The sequence below is a fragment of the Coregonus clupeaformis genome, chromosome 10, assembly GCF_020615455.1.
Source record: "Coregonus clupeaformis isolate EN_2021a chromosome 10, ASM2061545v1, whole genome shotgun sequence".
Lineage (NCBI taxonomy): Eukaryota > Metazoa > Chordata > Actinopteri > Salmoniformes > Salmonidae > Coregonus > Coregonus clupeaformis.
The window spans coordinates 2,063,586-2,089,439 of NC_059201.1; the positions used below are offsets into that span (position 1 = coordinate 2,063,586).

Genomic DNA, 25,854 nt, shown 5'->3' on the forward strand with positions numbered 1-25,854 from the left:
AATGGATTATTTTAAAGTTTATAACCATTCGATGGCCAAACTGGCAGTCTTTCCGTGAAAGATGTTACCTGTCTAGTGCTCACCTCAGCATCACAGTTTAATTCTGGGGTTCTTATAAGAAACACGCACACTTGTGTCATTGGTGTGAGAAGTGAGGTGATGCAGGAGAGGGTCTAGTTTTAACAACCAGGGGAACGATCTGGTCATTGACCTGAAGCTGAGCATATCGTGTTCATAGGGCCAGGAGTTTAGACATATCTATTGCTTCACTTAACCTTTGCTCTTGACATTATCCTAATCATACTAGGTCATAGCCTCACCTCTCCAAACGGCGAGGTCTGCTAAAGCATAAGATTTGAGACTCCTTCCTAATGCAAAATGTTGTTTGTAAAGTGATTTAGAGAAGGTCCTCTTCGAGCTGGTCTGACCCGGACTGCGCTAACCAATAACTACGAGGGGGCGAGACCCGGACTGCTAGCCCACGTGCCAGGTATAAATACGGTTTGTCTCGGTTCAGGCGCGTCTCGCACCAAGCACTTCAGGAGGAGCAGAAGACCTCGTGACGCACTGTACATCATGGCACCCAAGAAAGTATGCATCATTGGCTCTGGCAACTGGTAGGCACTTTTTTAAATGTTCATTTATTCTAAAGATATTTAGCTCTTTCTGAGCTGATGATGCAGAATGATCTTACTGTGCTGTACACGAGAGGGCAGTTTTTGCATGTCAGTGGTTTTCAAATGCCTCGCTTAAGGGACTGTAATTTAAATCGGCAATAACACTATCTTTGAGTCGGTTGTGTGTCAGTTTGTAGGCTATAGAAGTGAAGCTGTGCGAATGTATTGAGTTTATTTAGCTCGATGTGAAAAAGATGACAGTTTGAAGATAGGCCTGCAGCAAACTGCTGTAGCGCTCTTCGTGTTGGATTTTCCCTGCTTTCCTTGTTGCCTTATCAGACTAATAATAATAAGACTTGTATTGTCTCAATTGGGCCTATGGTGATAATAATGCAACATAACTGGGGCAAATATCAGAATTTAATTTATGATCTCAATATAGTTTATTTAATCTAATATAATTGCTGGATTATTGAAGTTCCAGCCACAGTGACTGCACTGGATGTTTGGCTCATGTTTATTTTATTTTTTTACATTTTTTAGTCATTTAGCAGACTTACAGGAGCAATTAGGGTTAAGTGCCTTGCTTAAGGGCACATCGACAGATTTTTCACCTAGTCGGCTCGGGGATTAGAACCAGCGACCTTTCGGTTACTGGCACAACGCTCTTACCCACTAAGCTACCTGCCGCCCCACATGTAGAACGCAGTTCTACTCCTTATAGTTTCACACCCACACGTGCTGATATTAACCATATTATGTGGTAAATGTAATGAAGCTGAAGCCTGGTGGTGGTATGTCCAGCAGCCATGCTGCAATGACAACAAACGCTTTGAACTGCTGCACGGCAGGGCCTTGGATTTACTTCCTCGGGAATGCTCTTATGTTCTCTGAGGTTGTGCTGTGTTGCATTGTGTTGTTATGTTGGCTACTAGTACAATGGGGGAAAGTTGCTGAATCAATATTGAGTTGTCTGATCTTTAAAATATCACTCTTGCCTCATTGATTGGTGTAAAATAATGTTTGATTAAGCACTACTGTGCCATTACACTCATTAGGTGTGGTGTATATTCATTATAAACAGTGTATGTTAATTATTGACTCAATAATAATTTATGAGTCCACTTTTTAAGTATGCATTATGGCATTCTTTTTTCTGATCTCTCTCCAGCATCTGTTACTTGATATTTGGTGCTAGAAAGCTTAACTGATTGGCAGCAGTGAGAGACAAGCTTCACTAAACCAAATACAATTGCAAGACATTCAACATTCTAACATCTCACTGCTAGCCTGTTTATCTCTCAGAGTGGGAATACCTCACTGGGTTTTGCACCCTGCTTTAATACTAGTGTGAAGTCTATCGTCCTCCTTCAATTTAAGTAATCTCCTAAGATCCTAAAATGTGGAGAACAGGAATGAAACAATAGGATTGTTTGAAATTGACACGTTTAACTTCTACAGGGGCTCTGCCATTGCCAAGATTGTGGGAGCCAACACAGGAAAGCTTGACGTGTTCAACACGACAGTGAACATGTGGGTATTTGAGGAGACAGTGAATGGACGTAAACTCACAGAGATCATCAATACAGACCATGAGAACGTCAAGTACCTACCCGGACACAAGCTGCCCCCCAACATCGTAAAACTCATTCATTTCAAGCGTTCAAAATGCTCTGAAGAAATTGTGTATTCATAATTTTAGAAGTAACCCAGAACCAAATCTCTTGTGCAGCTAACATTTATTTTTTTTACAGTTTGTCACGATAGAAATCACAACAATGCATGTATCACCTTTTCGGTTCAATAAAAAACGGATAGATTATTACCTGATTATTAACAACCTTTAGATTTAAGTCTGCCACACATCATAAGTCGCTCTGGATAAGAGCGTCTGCTAAATGACTAAAATGTAAAATGTAAATGTAATCATCCGATGAATCTGTCTTCCCCATGTAGGTGGCTGTTCCAGAGGTGAAGGATGCTGTGAAGGGAGCAGACATCCTGATCTTCGTTATTCCACACCAGTTCATCAACAGAATCTGTGACACCATCAGAGAACACATCAAGAAGGATGCTGTGGGCATGTCTCTTATCAAGGTGAGTGGCTTTGCTTTCAGGGCCTGTTGAATAATAAGGCCAGATGTTCAAATTACCACCTCAATAGAGCAGCAGCAGCAGCAAACTATTGACTTTTTGAAAGGGCAAACTTCTGATTGAATTTACAGCATCGAATACTGCTGCTTCTAATTGTTGCTTGTTGCTGTAGATAGGTTGATGAGGCTGACCTATGTTCCAGGTGATCTGTTGTAGGATGTTGATGAGGGAGATAATGTTAATAGATGTATTACATTGACATTTTAGTCATTTAGCAGACGCTGTTATCCAGAGCGACTTACAGGAGCAATTAGGGTTAAGTGCCTTGCTCAAGGGCACATCGACAGATTTTTCACCTAGTCGGCTCGGGGATTAGAACCAGCGACCTTTCGGTTACTGGCACAACGCTCTTAACCACTCAGCTACCTGCCGCCCAGGCAGGCGTGGCTCGCACCAAGCACCAAGATGTATCCGTGGGGATCTATGTTTCAGGGTGTGGATGAGGGTCCCGAGGGGTTGAAGCTGATCTCTGATGTCATCAGAGAGAAGCTGGGTATCACCATGGCAGTGCTGATGGGAGCTAACATAGCCAACGAAGTCGCAGAGGAGAAATTCTGCGAAACAACAATCGGTATGGGGTGTTTTGTGTGTTTTGGTTGTTTTGGAAAATAGAACACAGTATATCTCTTCCATTAAAATAGCTAATGTCAATGCTTTTGTGCTACATAAGTAAAGATCAATGCATTTCATGATATGGTATTGAAGATATTTCATGTGTAATAATTATCCATGTTTGTATTCGTCACACAGGGTGCAAGAACAAGGAGTGGGGCCCCATCCTGAAACAACTGATGCAGACCATTAACTTCAGAGTTACTGTGGTGGAAGAGGCTGATGTGGTAGAAATCTGTGGCGCTCTCAAGGTGGGCCTTTAGTTACGCAGGAAGGAGAGGAAAAAGTACACAATGTTCTAACTAGGAATCATAAAAGTGAAGGAGGAAACATACACTGAGGATGTAAGGCAAAATGCTGCCGATCGTGTGTGTAATAATATGTTCTCAATGTAATATAACAGACGTGTTTTGGTCATGCGACCATCCATTAGTGTCAGAGAATCTTTCAAAGACAAAATGCTTTTAGATTGATATTTTCAGATGAGATCATATGGTTTAACAGCTCTTCCTCTCCCACCCCAGAACATAGTGGCGGTGGGAGCAGGGTTCTGTGACGGCCTGGGTTTCGGGGATAACACCAAGGCAGCGGTGATCAGACTGGGACTGATGGAGATGATCGCCTTCGCCCGGATATTCTGCACCGCTGGACCCGTCTCCCCCGTCACATTCCTGGAGAGCTGTGGCGTCGCCGACCTCATCACAACTTGCTACGGGGGACGCAACCGCAAGATCGCAGAGGCCTTCGCCAAAACCGGAAAGGTGCGGTGAGGAGTGTGGGGAAAAGTGTGTCATACAAGGGTTATTGTTGTCGTTGATATTCTAAATGTCAAGATTTGTCTGTCTCTCTTTCTCTCTCTCACTTCGCTCTCATGTGTCCCCTCTCTATATATCTCTTTCTTTCTTATCTCTCTCTCACTCAATCTCTCTGTGTTGTGTCTCCCTGTGTAGACAATTGAGGAGTTGGAGAAGGAGATGTTGAATGGTCAGAAACTCCAGGGTCCAGCTACTGCAGCTGAAGTCAACCACATTCTGAAGAAGAAGGGCCTGGTGGACAAGTGAGTTACAGTTTATGAGTTTGACGTCAGAATCTTCTGAGAGCGAGTTATGTTCTTAATTGAACATCCAAATGACATGTATAAGCCACTCTTATAGCCTTTTCACACTACTGAGCCAAACCAAGCCGAACCAAGCCATTGTTGCTGGAACTGAGCCGGAATGGACAATGTGAAAAGAGTATATACACTACCAGTCAAAAGTTTGGACACACCTACTCATTCAAGGGTTTTTCTTAATTTTTTACTATTTTCTACATTGTAGAATAATAGTGAAGACATCAAAACGATGAAATAACACATGTGGAATCATGTAGTAACCAAAAAAAGTGTTTAAAAAATCTAAATATATTTTATATTTGAGATTCTTCAAAGTAGCCACCCTTTGCCTTGATGACAGCTTTACACACTCTTAACATTCTCTCAACCAGCTTCATAAGGTAGTCACCTGGAATGCATTTGAATTAACTGGTGTGCCTTGTTAAAAGTTAATTTGTGGAATTGTTTTCCTTCTTAACCTCTACTGGATGGGTGTCCCGAAATCGGGACAGTTGTTGCTCAATACGGATAATGTGACTACAATGACGTTTTAAACAAAAGCACATTTTCACGGACATATACATGTCTTATATGGGGAGAAAGCTTAAATTATTGTTAATCAAACTGCAGTGTCTAATTTACAGTAGGTATTACAGCGAAAAAATACCATGCTATTGTTTGAAGAACAGCTCAAATAAGCAAAGAGAAACGACAGTCCATCATTACTTTAAGACATGAAGGTCAGTCAATACGGAGAATTTCAAGAACATTTGAACGTTTCTTCAAGTGCAGTCGCAAAAACCATCAAGCGCTATGATGAAACTGGCTCTCATGAGGACCGCCATAGGAAAGGAAGACCCAGAGTTACCTCTGCTGCAGAGGATAAGTTCATTAGAGTTAAATGCACCTCAGATTGCAGCCCAAATAAATGCTTCACAGAGTTCAAGTAACAGACACATCTCAACATCAACTTTTCAGAGGAGACTGCGTGAATCAGGCGTTCATTGTCGAATTGCTGCAAAGAAACCACTACTAAAGGACACCAATAAGAAGAAGAGACTTGCTTGGGCAAGAAACACGAGCAATGGACATTAGACCAGTGGAAGTCTGTCCTTTGGTCTGATAAGTCCAAATTTGAGATTTTTGGTTCCAACCGCCATGTCTTTGTGAGACGCAGAGTAGGTGAATGGATGATCTCCACATGTGTGGTTCCCACCGTGAAGCATGGAGGAGGTGTGATGGTGTGGGGGTGCTTTGCTTGTGACACTGTCTGTGATTTATTTAGAATTCAAGGCACACTTAACCAGCATGGCTACCACAGCATTCTGCAGCAATACACCATCCCATCTGGTTTGCGCCAATTTGTTTTTCAACAGGACAATGACCCAAAACACACCTCCAGGCTGTGTAAGGGCTATTTGACCAAGGGGAGTGATGGAATGCTGCATCAGATGACCTGGCCTCCACAATCACCTGACCTCAACCCAATTGAGATGGTTTGGGATGAGTTGGACCGCAGAGTGAAAGAAAAGCAGCCAACAAGTGCTCAGCATATGTGGGAACTCCTTCAAGACTGTTGGAAAAGCATTCCTTGTGAAGCTGGTTGAGAGAATGCCACGAGTGTGCAGAGCTGTCATCAAGGCAAAGGGTAGCTACTTTGAAGAATCTAAAATATATAAAATATATTTTGATTTGTTTAACATTTTTTTGGTTACTACATGATTCCACATGTGTTATTTCATCGTTTTGATGATGTCTTCACTATTATTCTACAATGTAGAAAATATTTAAAATAAAGACAAACCCTTGAATGAGTAGGTGTGTCCAAACTTTTGACTGGTACTGTATACTGTAAGCCAGCACAGTACGGTTTGGGGTTGGCCCTTTGGTGTGATTCAGGCATTTTTGTTTTAACACTAAAACTGTTATCCCCTCTTTCCTCCCTCCAGGTTCCCCTTATTCAATGCTGTCAACCAGATCTGTTTCCACGGACACCCCGTCAAAGAGTTCATCAGCTGTTTGCAGAACCACCCTGAACACATGTAACTGACTGAGGGATGCTCGGATGCTTTTAAATGTTGGAACCAGCCGAAGGAAGCAAGGCTGACGAGGAGCAGGTTGGACGATGATTCCACCTCATCTAGGTGTCTAAATACTAAGAAACGGAGCGGACAACAAAACACCATCTCAGTCTAACCTACCTCTGGTCCTGGGCTACTGTAATATGCCACTACAATATCATCAAAATACCTCCTGTTCCAACTGATTCTTAAGTTATTATTGATGATGTTGCCCACTAGGTAATGTTTCAGTAAAGTTCTGTGTTGAAATGTTCCTGAAATACATTTTGTTCAGAAGAATGTCCCTTGGCCTTAAACAGTTAAATTGTCTTCTGGGAGGGGAAGGGTATGTCTTTAGTTGTCTTAAAAATCTCCCGTTTTCCACATGAGAATGGCAGCAGATATTTTGTGTAAGTTGCATTTTCCATAGTCGGCAATCCCACACAAAAACACGTGAAAGGAGTGCCTTAACATGCCTTTTGACCCAGTCACTGGTAAATATTTGTCTTGCAAACAGATTTTGTTACCTTGTTATGTTGAATAAAAAAAACGTGATTAAACAACCATTATTCGCCGCTTATCCCTGGTTAAAGCCTTATGTCCTCTTTACTGAAGTAGCCTATTGCTTATATGAATGGATGACATTCATTTAGGAATAAATTGTTCAAATAATTCACCCTTAATGTCGGCTGAATATACAGCACAGTACTACAGTGTTTGAAATTGGCCGTGCTAGGGCTACAGTCAGTAGTTTGGCCGTGCTAGGGCCTACAGTCAGTAGTTTGGCCGTGCTAGGGGCCTACAGCCAGTAGTTTGGCCGTGCTAGGGCCTACAGTCAGTAGTTTGGCCGTGCTAGGGCCTACAGCCAGTAGTTTGGCCGTGCTAGGGCCTACAGCCAGTAGTTTGGCCGTGCTAGGGCCTACAGCCAGTAGTTTGGCCGTGCTAGGGCTACAGTCAGTAGTTTGGCCGTGCTAGGGCCTACAGTCAGTAGTTTGGCCGTGCTAGGGCCTACAGCCAGTAGTTTGGCCGTGCTAGGGCCTACAGTCAGTAGTTTGGCCGTGCTAGGGCCTACAGCCAGTAGTTTGGCCGTGCTAGGGCCTACAGCCAGTAGTTTGGCCGTGCTAGGGCCTACAGCCAGTAGTTTGGCCGTGCTAGGGCTACAGTCAGTAGTTTGGCCGTGCTAGGGCCTACAGCCAGTAGTTTGGCCGTGCTAGGGCCTACAGTCAGTAGTTTGGCCGTGCTAGGGCCTACAGTCAGTAGTTTGGCCGTGCTAGGCCTACAGTCAGTAGTTTGCAGATGACCTTTCCACAAATGCATGCTGTGCTCTCAACATCCCTCAATGAAACCTGACCTGAATCTGACTAGCCTGCTAGCCTGCTACCCTAAACTCTTCACCTTTACCATTTTCTAGATTGACAACTGCAACCTTTCTCTCTGCTGAGAAGTGGATCTCACATGGTGCTCTGAATTGATGGGAGAGAAGACTTGGGCCTGTGCAATATTCCAATAGATTAAATTATGATAATATCTTGTTTTGGAGCATCGGAATCAGTACACACATGATTTGAAACTTACCAGAAATTACTTCAATATTTGATGAAGCAGTTTACTCAGGAAAACCTCCGGGACATTATATAAATCCTAGTGTATTCCGATTTTAATGTATTCAGAATAGTCTGTTATGGTTAGAAATTAAACTATGCGAAGATGCTATATATTCTCAAATTTGTGAAGATGCCATTATGCCAAAATCCTGATGTGAATTTGAAAGTAGGACATGCGAGGACAAGGACAAGGTTTGTGAGCAAATGACTAGCTTGTTTAGTAGTATAATAGATAGACTAACAGAAGTAGCTTTTTTCTGACAACAGTTAGAAAACAGTTCAACAACAGTTGAAAACAACAGTTCAGCAGTTGCCCAGTTCAGAAGGGTTAAGAGGTAAGATATCAATTTGCCAATGTTACGTAGTAAGTAGGCTATCATTTGATTCCCTAGTTGACATGGTTTGCATATTTACTGAGTCAGTGTCCTAATAATAGCTATTCTCCATCAGGCAAAGGTGGAAGTTGAACTATATTTAGTATAGGGCTCAGTGTAGATTGCCGTGGACCAGGGAGCGACTGCTCTGATGTCCATCACAACATTAACTGCCCTATCAGATATGTAGGACTGGGATTCCCCTATGGGAACATACACTACATGACCAAAAGTATGTGGACACGTGCTCGTCGAACATCTCATTCCAAAATCATGGGCATTAACATGGAGTTGGTCCCCCCTTTGCTGCTATAACAGCCTCCACTCTTCTGGGAAGGCTTTCCACTAGATGTTGGAACATTGCTGGGGGAACTTGCTTCCATTCGGCCACAAGAGCATTAGTGAGGTCTGGCACTGATATTGGGCGATCAGGCTCGCAGTCGGCGTTCCAATTAATAATATGCCATTTAGCAGACTCTTTTATCCAAAGCGACTTACAGTCATACGTGCATACATTTTTAGGTATGGGTGGTCCCGGGGATTGAACCCACTACACTGGCGTTACAAGCGCCATGCTCTACCAATTGAGCTACAGAGGACCACAATTCATCCCAAAGGTGTTCGATGGGGTTGAGGTTAGGCCTCTGTGCAGGTCAGTCAAGTTCTTCCACACCGATCTCGACAAACCATTTCTGTATGGACCTCGCTTTGCGCACGGGGGCATTGTCATGCTGAAACAGGAAAGGGCCTTCCCCAAACTGTTGCCACAAAGTTGATAGCACAGAATCGTCTAGAATGTAATTGTATGCTGTAGTGTTAAGATTTCCCTTCACTGGAACTAAGGGAACTTGCCCGAACCATGAAAAACAGGCCCCAGATCATTATTCCTCCTCCACCAAACTTTACAGTTGGCACTATGCATTGGGGCAGGTAGCATTCTCCTGGCGTCAGCCAAACCTAGATTAGTCCGTCGGACTGCCAGATGGTGAAGCGTGATTCATCACTCCAGAGAACGTGTTTCCACTGCTCCAGAGTCCAATGGCGGCGAGCTTTACACCACTCCAGCTGATGCTTGGCATTGTGCATGGTGATTTTAGGCTTGTGTGCGGCTCCTCGGCCAAGAAACACATTTCATGACGCTCCCGACTAACAGTTCTTGTGCTGACATTGCTTCCAGAGGCAGTTTGGAACTCGGTAGTGAGTGTTGCAACCGAAGACAGATGATTTTTAGGCGCTACGCGCTTCAGCACTCGGCGGTCCCGTTCTGTGAGCTTGTGTGGCCTACCACTTTGCGGCTGAGCCGTTGTTGCTCCTAGACGTTTCCACTTCACAATAACAGCACTTACGGTTGACCGGGGCAGCTCTAGCAGGGCAGAAATTTGACGAACTGACTTGTTGGAAAGGTGGCCATCCTATGACGGACGGTGCCACGTTGAAAGTCACTGAGCTCTTCAGTAAGGCCATTCTACTGCCAACGTTTGTCTATGGAGATTGCATGGCTGTGTGCTCAATTTTATACACCTGTCAGCAACGGGTGTGGCTGAAATAGCCGAATCCACTAATTTGAAGGGGTGTCCACATACTGTTGTATATATAGTGTATATACAGCCAAATGCATATCCTCATAGAGCATTTTGTTTATGTTCATTTCCCCCCTCCAGTCTATTTGGAGGAGTATCTAATCTATCTTTACTAGTTTCAAGTTTTATTGTCACATGCACAAGTACAGTGACATTCTTAACTTGCAAGCCCTTCCCAACTGTGCAGTGTTCACTATCAAAATAGTATAACTTAAAAAACTAAGAAAGAAAGGGTATAAAAAGCATGAGAATGTAAGCTATATGGGTCAGTGCCTGTAACACATTTACAATGTGCAGGGATACTGGAGTAATTTGAGGTAGATATGTAGAAAGTGACTGGTAGCAAGATAAATCATAATAATAGTCAACAGTATGGCAGGAGCATAAGTGGTGAGTGTGTGTGTGTGTGTGTGTGTGTGTTTTTGGAAGAGTGTCAGTGTAGCTGTGTCTGTTTGTTTGGGTAGAGACCTGTGAGTGTGCCTATAGTCAGTGCATATAGTCAGTGGTGGGGGTGGACAGCTATTGTCCATCTGTTTAAAAGCTTGAGGGCAGAAGCTGTCTCGGAGCCTGTTGGTCCGAGACCTCATAGTCTGGTACCACCTGCCGGACGGAAGCAGAGAGAACAGTGTATGGCAGGGGTGGCTGAAGTCGTTGACATTTTTCGGGCCTTCCTCAGACACCACTTGGTGTGTATGTTCTGAATGGCTGGGAGCTCTGTAGGGCCTTGTGGACGAGGGCGGTGCAGTTGCCCTACCAGGCGGTGATGCAGCCAGTCAAGATACTCTGAATGGTGCATCTGTGGAAGTTATTGAGGATCTGAGGGACCATGCCAAATCTCTTCAGCCTATCCATATATTATATTTACTGGTTGTTTTCAACATGCAGTAGCATAACCCAATGGGAGTGGGTGTTATTAGACATAAGACATTTTATTACACAGTTATTGTGCTATTATTATCATACTGTATTTAGATGACATTTCAGAATGTCTCCTTTGCAATGACCGCTTGGTGGTGCCATCTTGTAAAGTGAACTCTGGCGGTGGGTTCAAGATGACGATATAAAACTTGCTCTAGTGTAATTTTCATTATACAATTGTTCTACATACATACATTATATATTCACTGATATTCATCACAAAATGTCTCATCACTGATCATTATTGCTAGTATCTTATTGCGATAAGAAAGACACTAGTCTATCTGGTTGGAAAAGTAACGGTAAAGATTCCATCAATAATTCCACAGTTTATAAACCCAGAGGCGCAACATTGCTAGACTTCCGGGAACGCTTGCGAAACAGACCAAGCAGACCAGGCCAGGGTTTGGAATTTGCGAAGTTAATTTTCTCGAAATCTAAAGGCACAGCCTAGATTCTAGCCAATGTCTTAAGTACATTTTACATTTTTAGTCATTTAGCAGACGCTCTTATCCAGAGCGACTTACAGTTAGTGAGTGCATACATTTTCATACTGTAGTTGAACTGTAGTTGAACATGTTATTACTCCAACCTCGTGAAAGTGACAAACTGACACGTTTTAATTTTCGTCAAAAACAACTTTAATATTGAAGGAGTGCCTTTGATTTTACGAGACGATGACGTTTCTGCGCATGCGCTTAGCTAGCCAACGTCGCCATGACATCGCGTTATCAGGGAGAAGCAGTTTCTACCTATTTACATACCACACGTAGAACAATGACACAGATACTTCACCAGATGTATACATGTGAAGCATCCACTTGGCGTTTCCACTCACTACCAAATTTGGTAGTGAGAGGAAGCCCAGTGGCCGGCAATGGGGGAAGACGGAACGAGATGGATTTTGGCCGACATTCTGCACATTTTCTCGTCGATTAAACATTTGATCTCAATACAGGTTTTTCTTCCCAAAACCATTATATGTTACGAACAGAGTGGACTATGTTTTGTAGACTTTACCCTTTGTCAAAGTTGAAAAAGTCGCGTTGTTTAGAAGGAGTGCAAAGGCGAATTGAGTTGTTGCACACGCGCACTTCACAGAGTAGGCGTTCCCTAACGGAAATATGCAAATATTGCTCAAACGCGCCAATAGGATCTCGCTAGCTCGTGCTATGGCTCTGCCCACCTTCTCGTTTGTTCTGCCCACTATGACGCGTTTGTTCCCATTGAAAACGACAAGCTGTGTTCTTTATAGTTTAATAATAATCTTTGTTCATACTGTACTGTCTTTGATGATACCTCCGTGAATAGCGGGAGGTGAGGCCCGTTTCACTTCCTCAATCCAACAACAGTTCCATCACTGGCACAAAACGTTTCTGGACTCATCCAACACTCGATCCTCAAAGGAGGGGGTGGTGGAAACGTTTCCCTCGTTTTTTTTCTCCTTAGGATACATTTCTTAAATCGAAGCCACACTTTTGGTGATCATGGCTGCTCTTTCAGTATGGTTTTGGAACGAAAGGTTCTGGCTCCCGCATAATGTGACTTGGGCGGATCTTGCAGACCCAGCGCCTGGGGTGGAGTATCCAAAAGCCAGGCACTTGCTCTCTGCCTTACCGCTGGCTTTGGGGATCTTTGCTGTCAGAATACTATTTGAGAGGTACGCACTATCTGCTTTTCGAAGTCATGTTATCATTACTTTCATCATCTCTTTCTTGAAGATAACACTCGCCCAGCCGTACCAGAGTATTTGCACGCACGAGTCTTCGATTGAAAAAGAAAATGACCTGCAGTCATAATTTATTGGGGTTTGGCCCATAGAATTAGGAAATACTTTAATAGTATCTCTGGTTTGCCCACCCATGTCAGCCTAATGCTAGTTAAGCGAACCTCTGGCTGCTTGCCACTTCTTGGGCAGGGGTCGGTGAATAAAAAGAGATGTGATAGTATCTCAATGTAATCAAGTTAGGAAATGATTGTTATTTTCAAATACAACCAATTTTTTTGGGATACTTGTGGTCAATTTGAGTGTACAAATTATTATAATTATGTTCCGGCCCCTATACCATCTGCTCGGACAAAAATTGGCCGCGTCAAAATCTAGTTGCCTACCCCTGTCCTAGTGAGAGCACTGGGGCAATCCAACTCATACAAAGCATCTAACAATAGATAACGAAAATAAGCTCATTATCCTTTGATATAATATCTTTGGCCGACAGTAACAGTACAACAACTTGATGACAAAGTTTGCAGACAGTTCTCAGGGCTGGCCTATGGCCTGTATTGTCAGGTCAGTTATTACAAAGTTATTCACTTTAGAAAGCACACCAACAATCTCCAGTCTAGGTTGCCTTTAATTCAAACCATGCTGAGCAATCATGTGTATAGATATGGTGGAGAGTAAAACAGTTATAAACTGGTTATAACAGACCCTTGTCACTGACACAGCAGGGCTGCAGGATCACAAATCAATCAGGATCACCAGTACTAATGACACCTGTCCTGTCACTCCACCCATCCATACCTAAAGAGCTTATCATCATTACCAAACAGCTTCAGGCCTGGTTGGGGACCGACATACAGTGTATAGCCTTGCCCTGGTCTCTCCAACCCTGTTCCTGGAGAGCTACCGTCCAGTAGGTTTTCGCTCCAACCCTAATCTAGCACACCTGATTCTAATGATTAGCTAGCTGATAAACTGAATCAGGTTAATTACAGATGGGATTGGAGTGAAAACCTACAGGAGAGTAGCTCTGCCCTAGCCCATGTATCATGGGTTGGGACTTGTCACATCCACATGGGAACTAGGCCTATTTGTTATTTACATTGTAGTCATTTAGCAGACACTCTTATCCAGAGGGACTTACAGTTAGTGCATACATCATTATTTTTTTCATACTGGCACCCCGTGGGAATCAAACCCACAACCCTGGCGTCGCAAACGCCATGCTCTACCAACTGAGCTACATTCCTGCCCCTACCCTGGGCCAATTGTGCGCCGCCCCATGGGTCTCCCGGTCGCGGCCGGCTACGACAGAGCCTGGATTCGAACCAGGATCTCTAGTGGCAAAGCCACCGATGCAGTGCCTTAGACCACTGCGCCACTCGGGAGGTGTGAGAGTGGAGGAGATCGGTCCATTTTCCGTTGAATTAGCTGCCGGTATAAACTTGCTATGACAAGTTTTAGAATCTCAAGGTTTTTTTCTTCGGAGAGAGTTTTCCCTTGTAACTGTTGTCCCTTGGTGGTCAGGGTTAGTCACAGTTAGTCAGGGATAGTTTGGCTGAAATCCAGGGTGAAGTATTGCGATGGGATGGAGTGATATTGTACGTTTTTCATAGTGGCTCTGAACATTGTGGGCATTTCACCAAACTGTCGGCCATCTTGTACTTGCAGAGCCCATACTCAGAAATCATCTCAGATCTAGGATCTGGGATCAGTTTTGTCTTTAGATCACAATGAATAAGATTACATGGGCAGGGTTACCTGATCCTAGATCAGCACTACTCCCCAGTGTCACGGTTTCGGCCGAGGCTGCTCCTCCTCCTTGTTCGGGCAGGTTTCGGCGGTCGTCGTCCCCCGGAGTACTCGCTATCACCGTTTGATGTTTTCGATGTCTGTTTGGTTTCGTCTGATTGTGTACACCTGTTTCCTGTTTGGTTGATTATGTCTCCTATACGTTTCTCGTTTGGTTAGTCTTGTGTTGTGTGTTATTGTCCGCCTGTCGGTAGGAGCTGCGAGTTTCTGCTCTGTTTGTTTGTTTGGTGTTTTTTTTATGCACAGTTTGCGTAATCGCTCGGCTCTGTTTGTTTCGAGGCCCGTGTTTTGTATTTTGTCACTTTATGACTAGTAAAGTCTGTTGGACTACATTTACATTTACATTTTAGTCATTTAGCAGACGCTCTTATCCAGAGCGACTTACAGTTAGTGAATACATATTTTTTTATACTGGCCCCCCGTGGGAATTGAACCCACAACCCTGGTGTTGCAAACGCCATGCTCTATCAACTGAGCTACATCCCTAGCCTCTATGTCCTGCGCCTGACTCCTACACCACATCCACATCAGTTCCTGACACCCAGATCTTCACCAATGCAAAGGAGATGGGAAGCCCAAAAGCAAGGGTTTGTTTCTGGAAGTAAGAAACCTTTATCCTTCCTCACCTCTCAGGAGAATAAGGGTTTGCTTCTGGAAGTAAGAAACCTTTGTCCTTCCTCACCCTTTAAGGAGAATAAGGGTTTGCTTCTGGATGTTTTGACGTAGCCAATCATCACATTCACTTGGCACATCAACGCTGCCTAGGATAGAATAGACAATAGAAGTTGATTGTGTTTTTGTAGGGCTATAAGCCAGTTAATTTATAAGCCAATTCATGAACTTGAACTGTGTTGCGAGTGCCAACAATGACACATGTAGTAGGATTATATCTGTTGCATCATATATTTTTATTGTAGTTTAACCTTGGCGGTAGTAGGTACTCCGTCTAAACTAACCATTTCTCTGTGAGGAGAGGAAGCAAAAAAACCAGTTAGAAAATATTTTGTCCTAAAACATGTCTAGGCCTAACCCTTTTCTCCTGGACTTATTAGGCTTGGCTAATTGCCCCATTTATGTAAAAAGTGCATCCTTCAGTTCATTCAACATCTCTTTATAATCTTCCTCACGTACACACACCTGTAGGCTACATCCTTTTTGTGGTTTATTGAACGTTTTTCAGCTGCCATACAGACAGGGAGAGAGACAGCTAACTGGCCTGGCTAGCTGAGGGGGTCCCCAGCACTGTTGCTGCTCTCAGATAGTGTGACAGTCACAGGATTCAGTCAAAGTGTGACAGTCACAGGATTCAGTCATAGTGTGACAGTCACAGGATTCAGTCATAGTGTGACAGTCACAGGATTCAGTCATAGTGTGACAGTCACAGGATTCAGTCATAGTGTGACAGTCACAGGATTCAGTCATAGTGTGACAGTCACAGGATTCAGTCATAGTGTGACAGTCACAGGATTCAGTCATAGTGTGACAGTCACAGGATTCAGTCATAGTGTGACAGTCACAGGATTCACAAGCTGTTGTAGTTGCAGCGCTGCCTCTTTCTCTTGGCAGCAGACCTGGCTTCCAACAGGATACTATTTGAAATAATTGCAAAATACTTTATTTGGGCTTGATTGAGCTTGCCTGGCTTAATGGACCAATAGAATAGTCCCAAACTGGAAACCCCACCCACCTGGCAGTCCAGGCATGCTAGACAAACCAATGTTTAGAATAGTACTTGAACCCAGGTCTGCTTGGCAGCAGGGCCCAGCCCAGGGTTTGTTTAACTGGTCTCCTTTGAAAGGAATGTTTTGAAGTCTGTTATGTTTCTTCCTGTTGCTTCTGCCTCTGGTCCTATCATCCTACCCTGCTCAGAAGACCAGTTGTAGTAGGAACCATCAGAAGACCAGTTGTAGTAGGAACCATCAGAAGACCAGTTGTAGTAGGAACCATCAGAAGACCAGTTGTAGTAGGAACCATCAGAAGACCAGTTGTAGTAGGAACCATCAGAAGACCAGTTGTAGTAGGAACCATCAGAAGACCAGTTGTAGTAGGAACCATCAGAAGACCAGTTGTAGTAGGAACCATCAGAAGACCAGTTGTAGTAGGAACCATCAGAAGACCAGTTGTAGTAGGAACCATCAGAAGACCAGTTGTAGTAGGAACCATCAGAAGACCAGTTGTAGTAGGAACCATCAGAAGACCAGTTGTAGTAGGAACCATCAGAAGACCAGTTGTAGTAGGAACCATCAGAAGACCAGTTGTAGTAGGAACCATCAGAAGACCAGTTGTAGTAGGAACCATCAGAAGACCAGTTGTAGTAGGAACCATCAGAAGACCAGTTGTAGTAGGAACCATCAGAAGACCAGTTGTAGTAGGAACCATCAGAAGACCAGTTGTAGTAGGAACCATCAGAAGACCAGTTGTAGTAGGAACCATCAGAAGACCAGTTGTAGTAGGAACCATCAGAAGACCAGTTGTAGTAGGAACCATCAGAAGACCAGTTGTAGTAGGAACCATCAGAAGACCAGTTGTAGTAGGAACCATCAGAAGACCAGTTGTAGTAGGAACCATCAGAAGACCAGTTGTAGTAGTAACCATCAGAAGACCAGTTGTAGTAGGAACCATCAGAAGACCAGTTGTAGTAGGAACCATCAGAAGACCAGTTGTAGTAGGAACCATCAGAAGACCAGTTGTAGTAGGAACCATCAGAAGACCAGTTGTAGTAGGAACTTTCCAACTGAGATTACAGGTGGTGGAAAAAGGAATACATTGTAATACTTGAGTAAAAGTAAAGATACCTTAATAGAAAATGACTCAAGTAAAAAGTAAAAGCTATACATGAAATTCTTTATATTAAGCAAACCAGACAGATGGGCAGCAAATGGGCACACTCCAACATCATTTACAAACAGCAGTATTTGTGTTTAGTGAGTTCGCCAGATCAGATGCAGTAGGCATGACAATGTGTTATATTGATAGGTGCGTGAATTGGACCATATTGCTGTCCTGTCTGAGCATTCTAAATGTAACGAGTACTTTTTAGTGTCAGGGAAAATGGATGGGAGTAAAGAGTACATGTTTTCTTTAGGAATGTAGTGGAGTAAAAGTAGTCAAAAAAATATAAATAGTAAAATAAAGTACAGATACCCCAAAAACACTTAAGTACTTTAAATTATTTGTACTTAAGTACTTGGCCTCTCAAGGAGATACAACCTGGATAAATAAAGTTTCAATAGAATCACAGGACCGCAAACAGAAAATAATTTGTCATGTCACTCACTGGCAGCTCCAAAATGTTTGCTGTCTGACTCTTCACTCAACGATGGAAGCTATAGGCCTTAGTTAATTGAACTAGATAACAGATCTAAGGAAGGCGGCAACTCCCTCTCTGGTGATGGCTCCATCAGTCAGATTATATATTAACATACTGAACATATCTATCACCATCTAGATATCATCTTTAATGCTCCCTGAGGCTTCAATGCACATTACATTTTACATTTTAGTCATTTAGCAGACGCTCTTATCCAGAGCGACTTACAGTTAGTGAATGCATACATTTTCATACTGGCCTCCCTTGGGAAACGAACCCACAACCCTGGCGTTGCAAGCGCCACGCTCTACCAACTGAGCTACATAAACTAGACTACATTAAACTGTTGTGTCCAAATCATTGTTGACGCTGAATTCATAGAGGGGATTTATACAGGGCAGATGGCGTAAACTACGCACTAGACTGTAAAGCAAACTGAGATCTGAACTTATAGCCTGGCCTATGGTGTAAACACTGATAATTAAACTAGTTTACCCTATGGTGTAAACACTGATAATTAAACTAGTTTACCCTATGGTGTAAACACTGATAATTAAACTAGTTTACCCTATGGTGTAAACACTGATAATTAAACTAGTTTACCCTATGGTGTAAATAACTGACATGTGATAAAACAGGACAGCCCCGGTGTCTGTTCATGTTGGTTCCTCGTTACAGAATGTTCAGATAGAAATGTATAGTGTAGAACAGATGTGATCAGGGGATGTCTGTCAGGTTAGTATAGGGAATCGTCTCAGCTCTTTTCATTACATTTCTATCTGTTGCAATCTGAGGGTTTCATCTCACTGAATAGGGCCCTAGTGACCCCTAAATGCTAGATACAGTATCATACCTTCCGTCATGGACTAATATTTAACACAAGGTGAAACTGAGGTGTGTGCGTGTGTTTTCCCCTCTGACCACTGTTTCAACACCAATGCAGCTATTTTTCATAGCTTGTGAACTGGAATGACAGGAGGGTGAGGGAGAGTAGGAGGGAGAGGGAGAGGGGGAAGAGGATAAAGGTTTTTTCCACAAACCGGTTGGAGTAGTTTCAGAAACAAGATCTGATCTGAATCAACCACACTACTCTGGCTGGCTGAATGACTGCCACTCCAGGCGAGTAGTGTCAGATTCCGCTGCAGAGTATCCCTTCCTTTAGCCTGATCCCAGATCTGTATGCGGTGTAGCCAACTTCCTGGTCATTGTAAATTTACAGATCTGGGACCAGGCTACCACCCTCCACTGCCACAATACCAGACTGCCACAATACCAGACAGCGTGCTCTACTCTAGGCTTCTGGCTTACCAACAGTTAACCTCTGTTGTGGGCTTCTGGCTTACCCACAGTTAACCTCTGTTGTGGGCTTCTGGCTTACCCACAGTTAGGCTAACCTTTAATGTAGACTTCTGGCTTACCCACAGTTAGGCTAACCTTTAATGTAGACTTCTGGCTTACCCACAGTTAGGCTAACCTTTAATGTAGACTTCTGGCTTACCCACAGTTAGGCTAACCTTTAATGTAGACTTCTGGCTTACCCACAGTTAGGCTAACCTTTAATGTAGACTTCTGGCTTACCCACAGTTTGGCTAACCTTTAATGTAGACTTCTGGCTTACCCACAGTTAGGCTAACCTTTAATGTAGACTTCTGGCTTACCCACAGTTTGGCTAACCTTTAATGAAGACTTCTGGCTTACCCACAGTTAGGCTAACCTTTAATGTAGACTTCTGGCTTACCCACAGTTTGGCTAACCTTTAATGTAGACTTCTGGCTTACCCACAGTTAGGCTAACCTTTCATGTAGACTTCTGGCTTACCCACAGTTAGGCTAACCTTTAATGTAGACTTCTGGCTTACCCACAGTTTGGCTAACCTTTAATGTAGACTTCTGGCTTACCCACAGTTAACCTCTGTTGTGGGCTTCTGGCTTACCCACAGTTAACCTCTGTTGTGGGCTTCTGGCTTACCCACAGTTTGGCTAACCTTTAATGTAGACTTCTGGCCTCTGTTGTGGGCTTCTGGCTTACCCACAGTTAACCTCTGTTGTGGGCTTCTGGCTTACCCACAGTTAGGCTAACCTTTAATGTAGACTTCTGGCTTACCCACAGTTAACCTCTGTTGTGGGCTTCTGGCTTACCCACAGTTAACCTCTGTTGTGGGCTTCTGGCTTACCCACAGTTAGGCTAACCTTTAATGTAGACTTCTGGCTTACCCACAGTTAGGCTAACCTTTAATGTAGAGTTCTGGCTTACCCACAGTTTGGCTAACCTTTAATGTAGACTTCTGGCTTACCCACAGTTAGGCTAACCTTTAATGTAGACTTCTGGCTTACCCACAGTTAGGCTAACCTTTAATGTAGACTTCTGGCTTACCCACAGTTTGGCTAACCTTTAATGTAGACTTCTGGCTTACCCACAGTTAACCTCTGTTGTGGGCTTCTGGCTTACCCACAGTTAACCTCTGTTGTGGGCTTCTGGCTTACCCACAGTTTGGCTAACCTTTAATGTAGACTTCTGGCCTCTGTTGTGGGCTTCTGGCTTACCCACAGTTAACCTCTGTTGTGGGCTTCTGGCTTACCCACAGTTAGGCTAACCTTTAATGTAGACTTCTGGCTTACCCACAGTTAACCTCTGTTGTGGGCTTCTGGCTTACCCACAGTTAACCTCTGTTGTGGGCTTCTGGCTTACCCACAGTTAGGCTAACCTTTAATGTAGACTTCTGGCTTACCCACAGTTTGGCTAACCTTTAATGTGGACTTCTGGCTTACCCACAGTTAGGCTAACCTTTAATGTAGACTTCTGGCTTACCCACAGTTAGGCTAACCTTTAATGTAGACTTCTGGCTTACCCACAGTTTGGCTAACCTTTAATGTAGACTTCTGGCTTACCCACAGTTAACCTCTGTTGTGGGCTTCTGGCTTACCCACAGTTAACCTCTGTTGTGGGCTTCTGGCTTACCCACAGTTAGGCTAACCTTTAATGTAGACTTCTGGCTTACCCACAGTTAACCTCTGTTGTGGGCTTCTGGCTTACCCACAGTTAACCTCTGTTGTGGGCTTCTGGCTTACCCACAGTTAACCTCTGTTGTGGGCTTCTGGCTTACCCACAGTTAACCTCTGTTTTGGGCTTCTGGCTTACCCACAGTTAGGCTAACCTTTAATGTAGACTTCTGGCTTACCCACAGTTAACCTCTGTTGTGGGCTTCTGGCTTACCCACACTTAACCTATGTTGTGGGCTTCTGGCTTACCCACAGTTAACCTCTGTTGTGGGCTTCTGGCTTACCCACAGTTAGGCTAACCTTTAATGTAGACTTCTGGCTTACCCACAGTTAACCTCTGTTGTGGGCTTCTGGCTTACCCACAGTTAACCTCTGTTGTGGGCTTCTGGCTTACCCACAGTTTGGCTAACCTTTAATGTAGACTTCTGGCTTACCCACAGTTAACCTCTGTTGTGGGCTTCTGGCTTACCCACAGTTAGGCTAACCTTTAATGTAGACTTCTGGCTTACCCACAGTTAGGCTAACCTTTAATGTAGACTTCTGGCTTACCCACAGTTTGGCTAACCTTTAATGTAGACTTCTGGCTTACCCACAGTTAGGCTAACCTTTAATGTAGACTTTTGGCTTACCCACAGTTAGGCTAACCTTTAATGTAGACTTCTGGCTTACCCACAGTTTGGCTAACCTTTAATGTAGACTTCTGGCTTACCCACAGTTAACCTCTGTTGTGGGCTTCTGGCTTACCCACAGTTAACCTCTGTTGTGGGCTTCTGGCTTACCCACAGTTAGGCTAACCTTTAATGTAGACTTCTGGCTTACCCACAGTTAACATCTGTTGTGGGCTTCTGGCTTACCCACAGTTAACCTCTGTTGTGGGCTTCTGGCTTACCCACAGTTAACCTCTGTTGTGGGCTTCTGGCTTACCCACAGTTAACCTCTGTTGTGGGCTTCTGGCTTACCCACAGTTAGGCTAACCTTTAATGTAGACTTCTGGCTTACCCACAGTTAACCTCTGTTGTGGGCTTCTGGCTTACCCACAGTTAACCTCTGTTGTGGGCTTCTGGCTTACCCACAGTTTGGCTAACCTTTAATGTAGACTTCTGGCTTACCCACAGTTAACCTCTGTTGTGGGCTTCTGGCTTACCCACAGTTTGGCTAACCTTTAATGTAGACTTCTGGCTTACCCACAGTTAACCTCTGTTGTTGGCTTCTGGCTTACCCACAGTTAGGCTAACCTTTAATGTAGACTTCTGGCTTACCCACAGTTAGGCTAACCTTTAATGTAGACTTCTGGCTTACCCACAGTTAGGCTAACCTTTAATGTAGACTTCTGGCTTACCCACAGTTTGGCTAACCTTTAATGAAGACTTCTGGCTTACCCACAGTTAGGCTAACCTTTAATGAAGACTTCTGGCTTACCCACAGTTTGGCTAACCTTTAATGTAGACTTCTGGCTTACCCACAGTTTGGCTAACCAATGTTGGAGTGGCCGGGTGAAAGGGGTTGAATCTGTTAGACTAGTGTCGTAGAATCACAATGTTAATCACATTACTTTTATATTAGAATGTATTAGATATACAGTGGGGGAAAAAAAGTATTTAGTCAGCCACCAATTGTGCAAGTTCTCCCACTTAAAAAGATGAGAGAGGCCTGTAATTTTCATCATAGGTACACGTCAACTATGACAGACAAATTGAGATTTTTTTTCTCCAGAAAATCACATTGTAGGATTTTTAATGAATTTATTTGCAAATTATGGTGGAAAATAAGTATTTGGTCACCTACAAACAAGCAAGATTTCTGGCTCTCACAGACCTGCAACTTCTTCTTTAAGAGGCTCCTCTGTCCTCCACTCGTTACCTGTATAAATGGCACCTGTTTGAACTTGTTATCAGTATAAAAGACACCTGTCCACAACCTCAAACAGTCACACTCCAAACTCCACTATGGCCAAGACCAAAGAGCTGTCAAAGGACACCAGAAACAAAATTGTAGACCTGCACCAGGCTGGGAAGACTGAATCTGCAATAGGTAAGCAGCTTGGTTTGAAGAAATCAACTGTGGGAGCAATTATTAGGAAATGGAAGACATACAAGACCACTGATAATCTCCCTCGATCTGGGGCTCCACGCAAGATCTCACCCGTGGGGTCAAAATGATCACAAGAACGGTGAGCAAAAATCCCAGAACCACACGGGGGGACCTAGTGAATGACCTGCAGAGAGCTGGGACCAAAGTAACAAAGCCTACCATCAGTAACACACTACGCCGCCAGGGACTCAAATCCTGCAGTGCCAGACGTGTCCCCCTGCTTAAGCCAGTACATGTCCAGGCCTGTCTGAAGTTTGCTAGAGTGCATTTGGATGATCCAGAAGAGGATTGGGAGAATGTCCTATGGTCAGATGAAACCAAAATATAACTTTTTGGTAAAAACTCAACTCGTTGTGTTTGGAGGACAAAGAATGCTGAGTTGCATCCAAAGAACACCATACCTACTGTGAAGCATGGGGGTCGAAACATCATGCTTTGGGGCTGTTTTTCTGCAAAGGGACCAGGACGACTGATCCGTGAAAAGGAAAGAATGAATGGGGCCATGTATCGTGAGATTTTGAGTGAAAACCTCCTTCCATCAGCAAGGGCATTGAAGATTAAACGTGGCTGGGCCTTTCAGCATGACAATGATCCCAAACACACCGCCCGGGCAATGAAGGAGTGGCTTCGTAAGAAGCATTTCAAGGTCCTGGAGTGGCCTATCCAGTCTCCAGATCTGTTGCCCAGCGACAGCCCCAAAACATCACTGCTCTAGAGGAAATCTGCATGGAGGAATGGGCCAAAATACCAGCAACATTGTGTGAAAACCTTGTGAAGACTTACAGAAAACGTTTGACCTGTGTCATCGCCAACAAAGGGTATATAACAAAGTATTGAGAAACTTTTGTTATTGACCAAATACTTATTTTCCACCATAATTTGCAAATAAATTCATAAAAAATCCTACAATGTGATTTTCTGGATTTTTTCCCCTCATTTTGTCTGTCATAGTTGACGTGTACCTATGATTAAAATTACAGGCCTCTCTCATCTTTTTAAGTGGGAGAACTTGCACAATTGGTGGCTGACTAAATACTTTTTCCCCCCCACTGTATTAGTACATTCACACTGTCTGTTCTCCTGAGAGGTAACATAATAGGGTTTTTACAACTCTCCTGTGTCTGTGTGGAACTGAGATGAGCCTCTGAGATTTAAACGCTGACAGTTGATTTGCGATGACCTGGTGATAAGACAACATTCCATTCCATGATTAGTGTCTGTGTGCCTGTCTGTCGGTGCCAGGGAGACCCAATCTCCAGTTTATTTATCCTATATGGAAGATGAACACTGGACTTAATCGTTTGAGGGAATGACCTAGTGTTCTAGGTTACATTAGTATTTCTGTATAAACAAGCAGTAAGTTAACTAGAGACAGAACCTCAGTTCTGCTCTTCTGAGTTCGCAGTGATCACCTCCAGGGGTGGTTACCGACCAACTCCATTACTGCAGTAATTAATAAAGTTCAATTGTTTTGAGGGAATCGAAAAGTCTCTCCTTTGATTAGAATAATTACCACGACACTAGTGTGTGGTCTGTCTGTTTTGGAATATTACTGTTATGATTTTCAACTGTAAACAGTCCAGGCTATAATGAGAAAAGACAAGCAACACTAGCAAAACACATCTCACCTTTACTGAGTGTGCAGGTTGCTCTATTTATTATTATTAAAGTAAGCAGGTTGCTCTTTTTATTATTATTAAAGTAAGCAAGTTGCTCTATTTTGTAAGCTATTCTTTCTATTATCTGAAGGACACTGAAGGAACACTAACACATGGAGTGCTTATGAAAATACATCTGTACTCTACTGTATGCAGCACTCACTGATGCTGTGCCAAACTAGTTATGTATGGCGTCATATTTCATCTCTACTCTTTTTCCTGGCCTCTTGTCCTGACTCACAAATGTTTTGACAGTCCTGCTTTTTTAACATTAGTTTCTGTATATTTAATCTCTTCCCTCTGACTTTTGGCTGGTGTTTGGACAAATGTTGAAATTACAACAACAAAAAATTACAATGATATCCAACAAGTCATGTAAGCCATTGTGTGAATATATGAACACCAATGAGAATGGAAGCAGTATGCACTCAATTGTGAAGAATACAAATTATAAGCTTTGAACTTTGTGTTCTGATAATGCTTCTTTTCACTGATATTCATCCAGGTTTATGAGTCCGTCTGTAAGTGAGATGGTGTGCATTGTCAATATAATAATGCCAGTAAGATAGAGATAAGCTGTGTGTTCTGATAGGGTTTAACTGATAGGGCTTCTACTGCTATTATTCCTTCAGGTTCATAGCCAGTCCATGTGCCTTCTTCTTGCATATCCACGCTGCCTCAGTCCACTGGCGAGCCACACCCAACACTGTCCTGGAGAAGGTGTTTACATCCATCACAAAGGTACACTAGCTCGCTGGCGCGCGCACACACACACAGAGGTTGATTCAATGTTGTTTCAACATAATTTGACAACGTATTGTGACTTGGAATCTACATGGAAAATACATTGGATTTTAAAAAAGTTATCAACGTAAAACTTTTGTTTTGAGGGTTGAAATTTCAACCACAGGATTATGTCATTGTGGGAACCAAATTTCAACATTGACAGACCTTGTATAAAATATGTTGATACATTTGTAACTTTAAAACAACGTCAGATACACTATGAAGCACCTCCTACTGGAGAGTTGATGTATCTACAGCTCCCCTTTGGTCTGCCATCCAGGGTTTTAACCAAGCCCTGCTTAGCTTTGATATGTGTTTTATTTTATTTTACCAGGCAAGTCAGTTAAGAACAAATTCTTATTTACAATGACGGCCTACACCAGCCAAACCTGGGGCAATTGTGCGCCGCCCTATGGGACTCCCAATCACAGCCGGTTGTGATACAGCCTGGAATCGAACCAGG

General features: G+C 43.4%; 2 protein-coding genes across 2 annotated transcripts in view; both read left to right on the top strand.

Moving 5' to 3' along the window:
• Positions 1-377: 377 nt before the first annotated feature.
• Positions 378-7,102, top strand: LOC121574732 (glycerol-3-phosphate dehydrogenase [NAD(+)], cytoplasmic). The gene is made up of 8 exons (XM_041887282.2): positions 378-617; positions 2,079-2,256; positions 2,574-2,714; positions 3,204-3,342; positions 3,522-3,634; positions 3,908-4,144; positions 4,334-4,440; positions 6,426-7,102. The coding sequence occupies exons 1-8, from the start codon at positions 577-579 to the stop codon at positions 6,520-6,522; spliced, it is 1,053 nt and encodes a 350-aa protein (XP_041743216.2). The 5' UTR covers positions 378-576; the 3' UTR covers positions 6,523-7,102.
• A 5,198-nt stretch (positions 7,103-12,300) lies between these two features.
• LOC121574729 (ceramide synthase 5) overlaps positions 12,301-25,854 on the top strand; it is a 37,406-nt gene continuing 23,852 nt past the window's right edge. The window contains exons 1-2 of the mRNA XM_041887277.2: positions 12,301-12,672; positions 25,238-25,346. Coding sequence (XP_041743211.2) covers positions 12,500-12,672; positions 25,238-25,346 — 282 coding nt within the window. The 5' untranslated portion in view covers positions 12,301-12,499. The remainder of the gene's footprint in view (positions 12,673-25,237; positions 25,347-25,854) is intronic.

What these genes read in the sequence shown, in the direction of transcription:
- LOC121574732 (XM_041887282.2), top strand. Translation starts at nt 577, where the DNA reads ATGGCACCCAAGAAAGTATGCATCATTGGCTCTGGCAACTG. An exon ending in ATTCTGCGAAACAACAATCG is followed by an intron (nt 3,343 to 3,521) that starts GTATGGGGTGTT and finishes TTCGTCACACAG; the next exon opens with GGTGCAAGAACAAGGAGTGG. An exon ending in AAATCTGTGGCGCTCTCAAG is followed by an intron (nt 3,635 to 3,907) that starts GTGGGCCTTTAG and finishes CTCCCACCCCAG; the next exon opens with AACATAGTGGCGGTGGGAGC.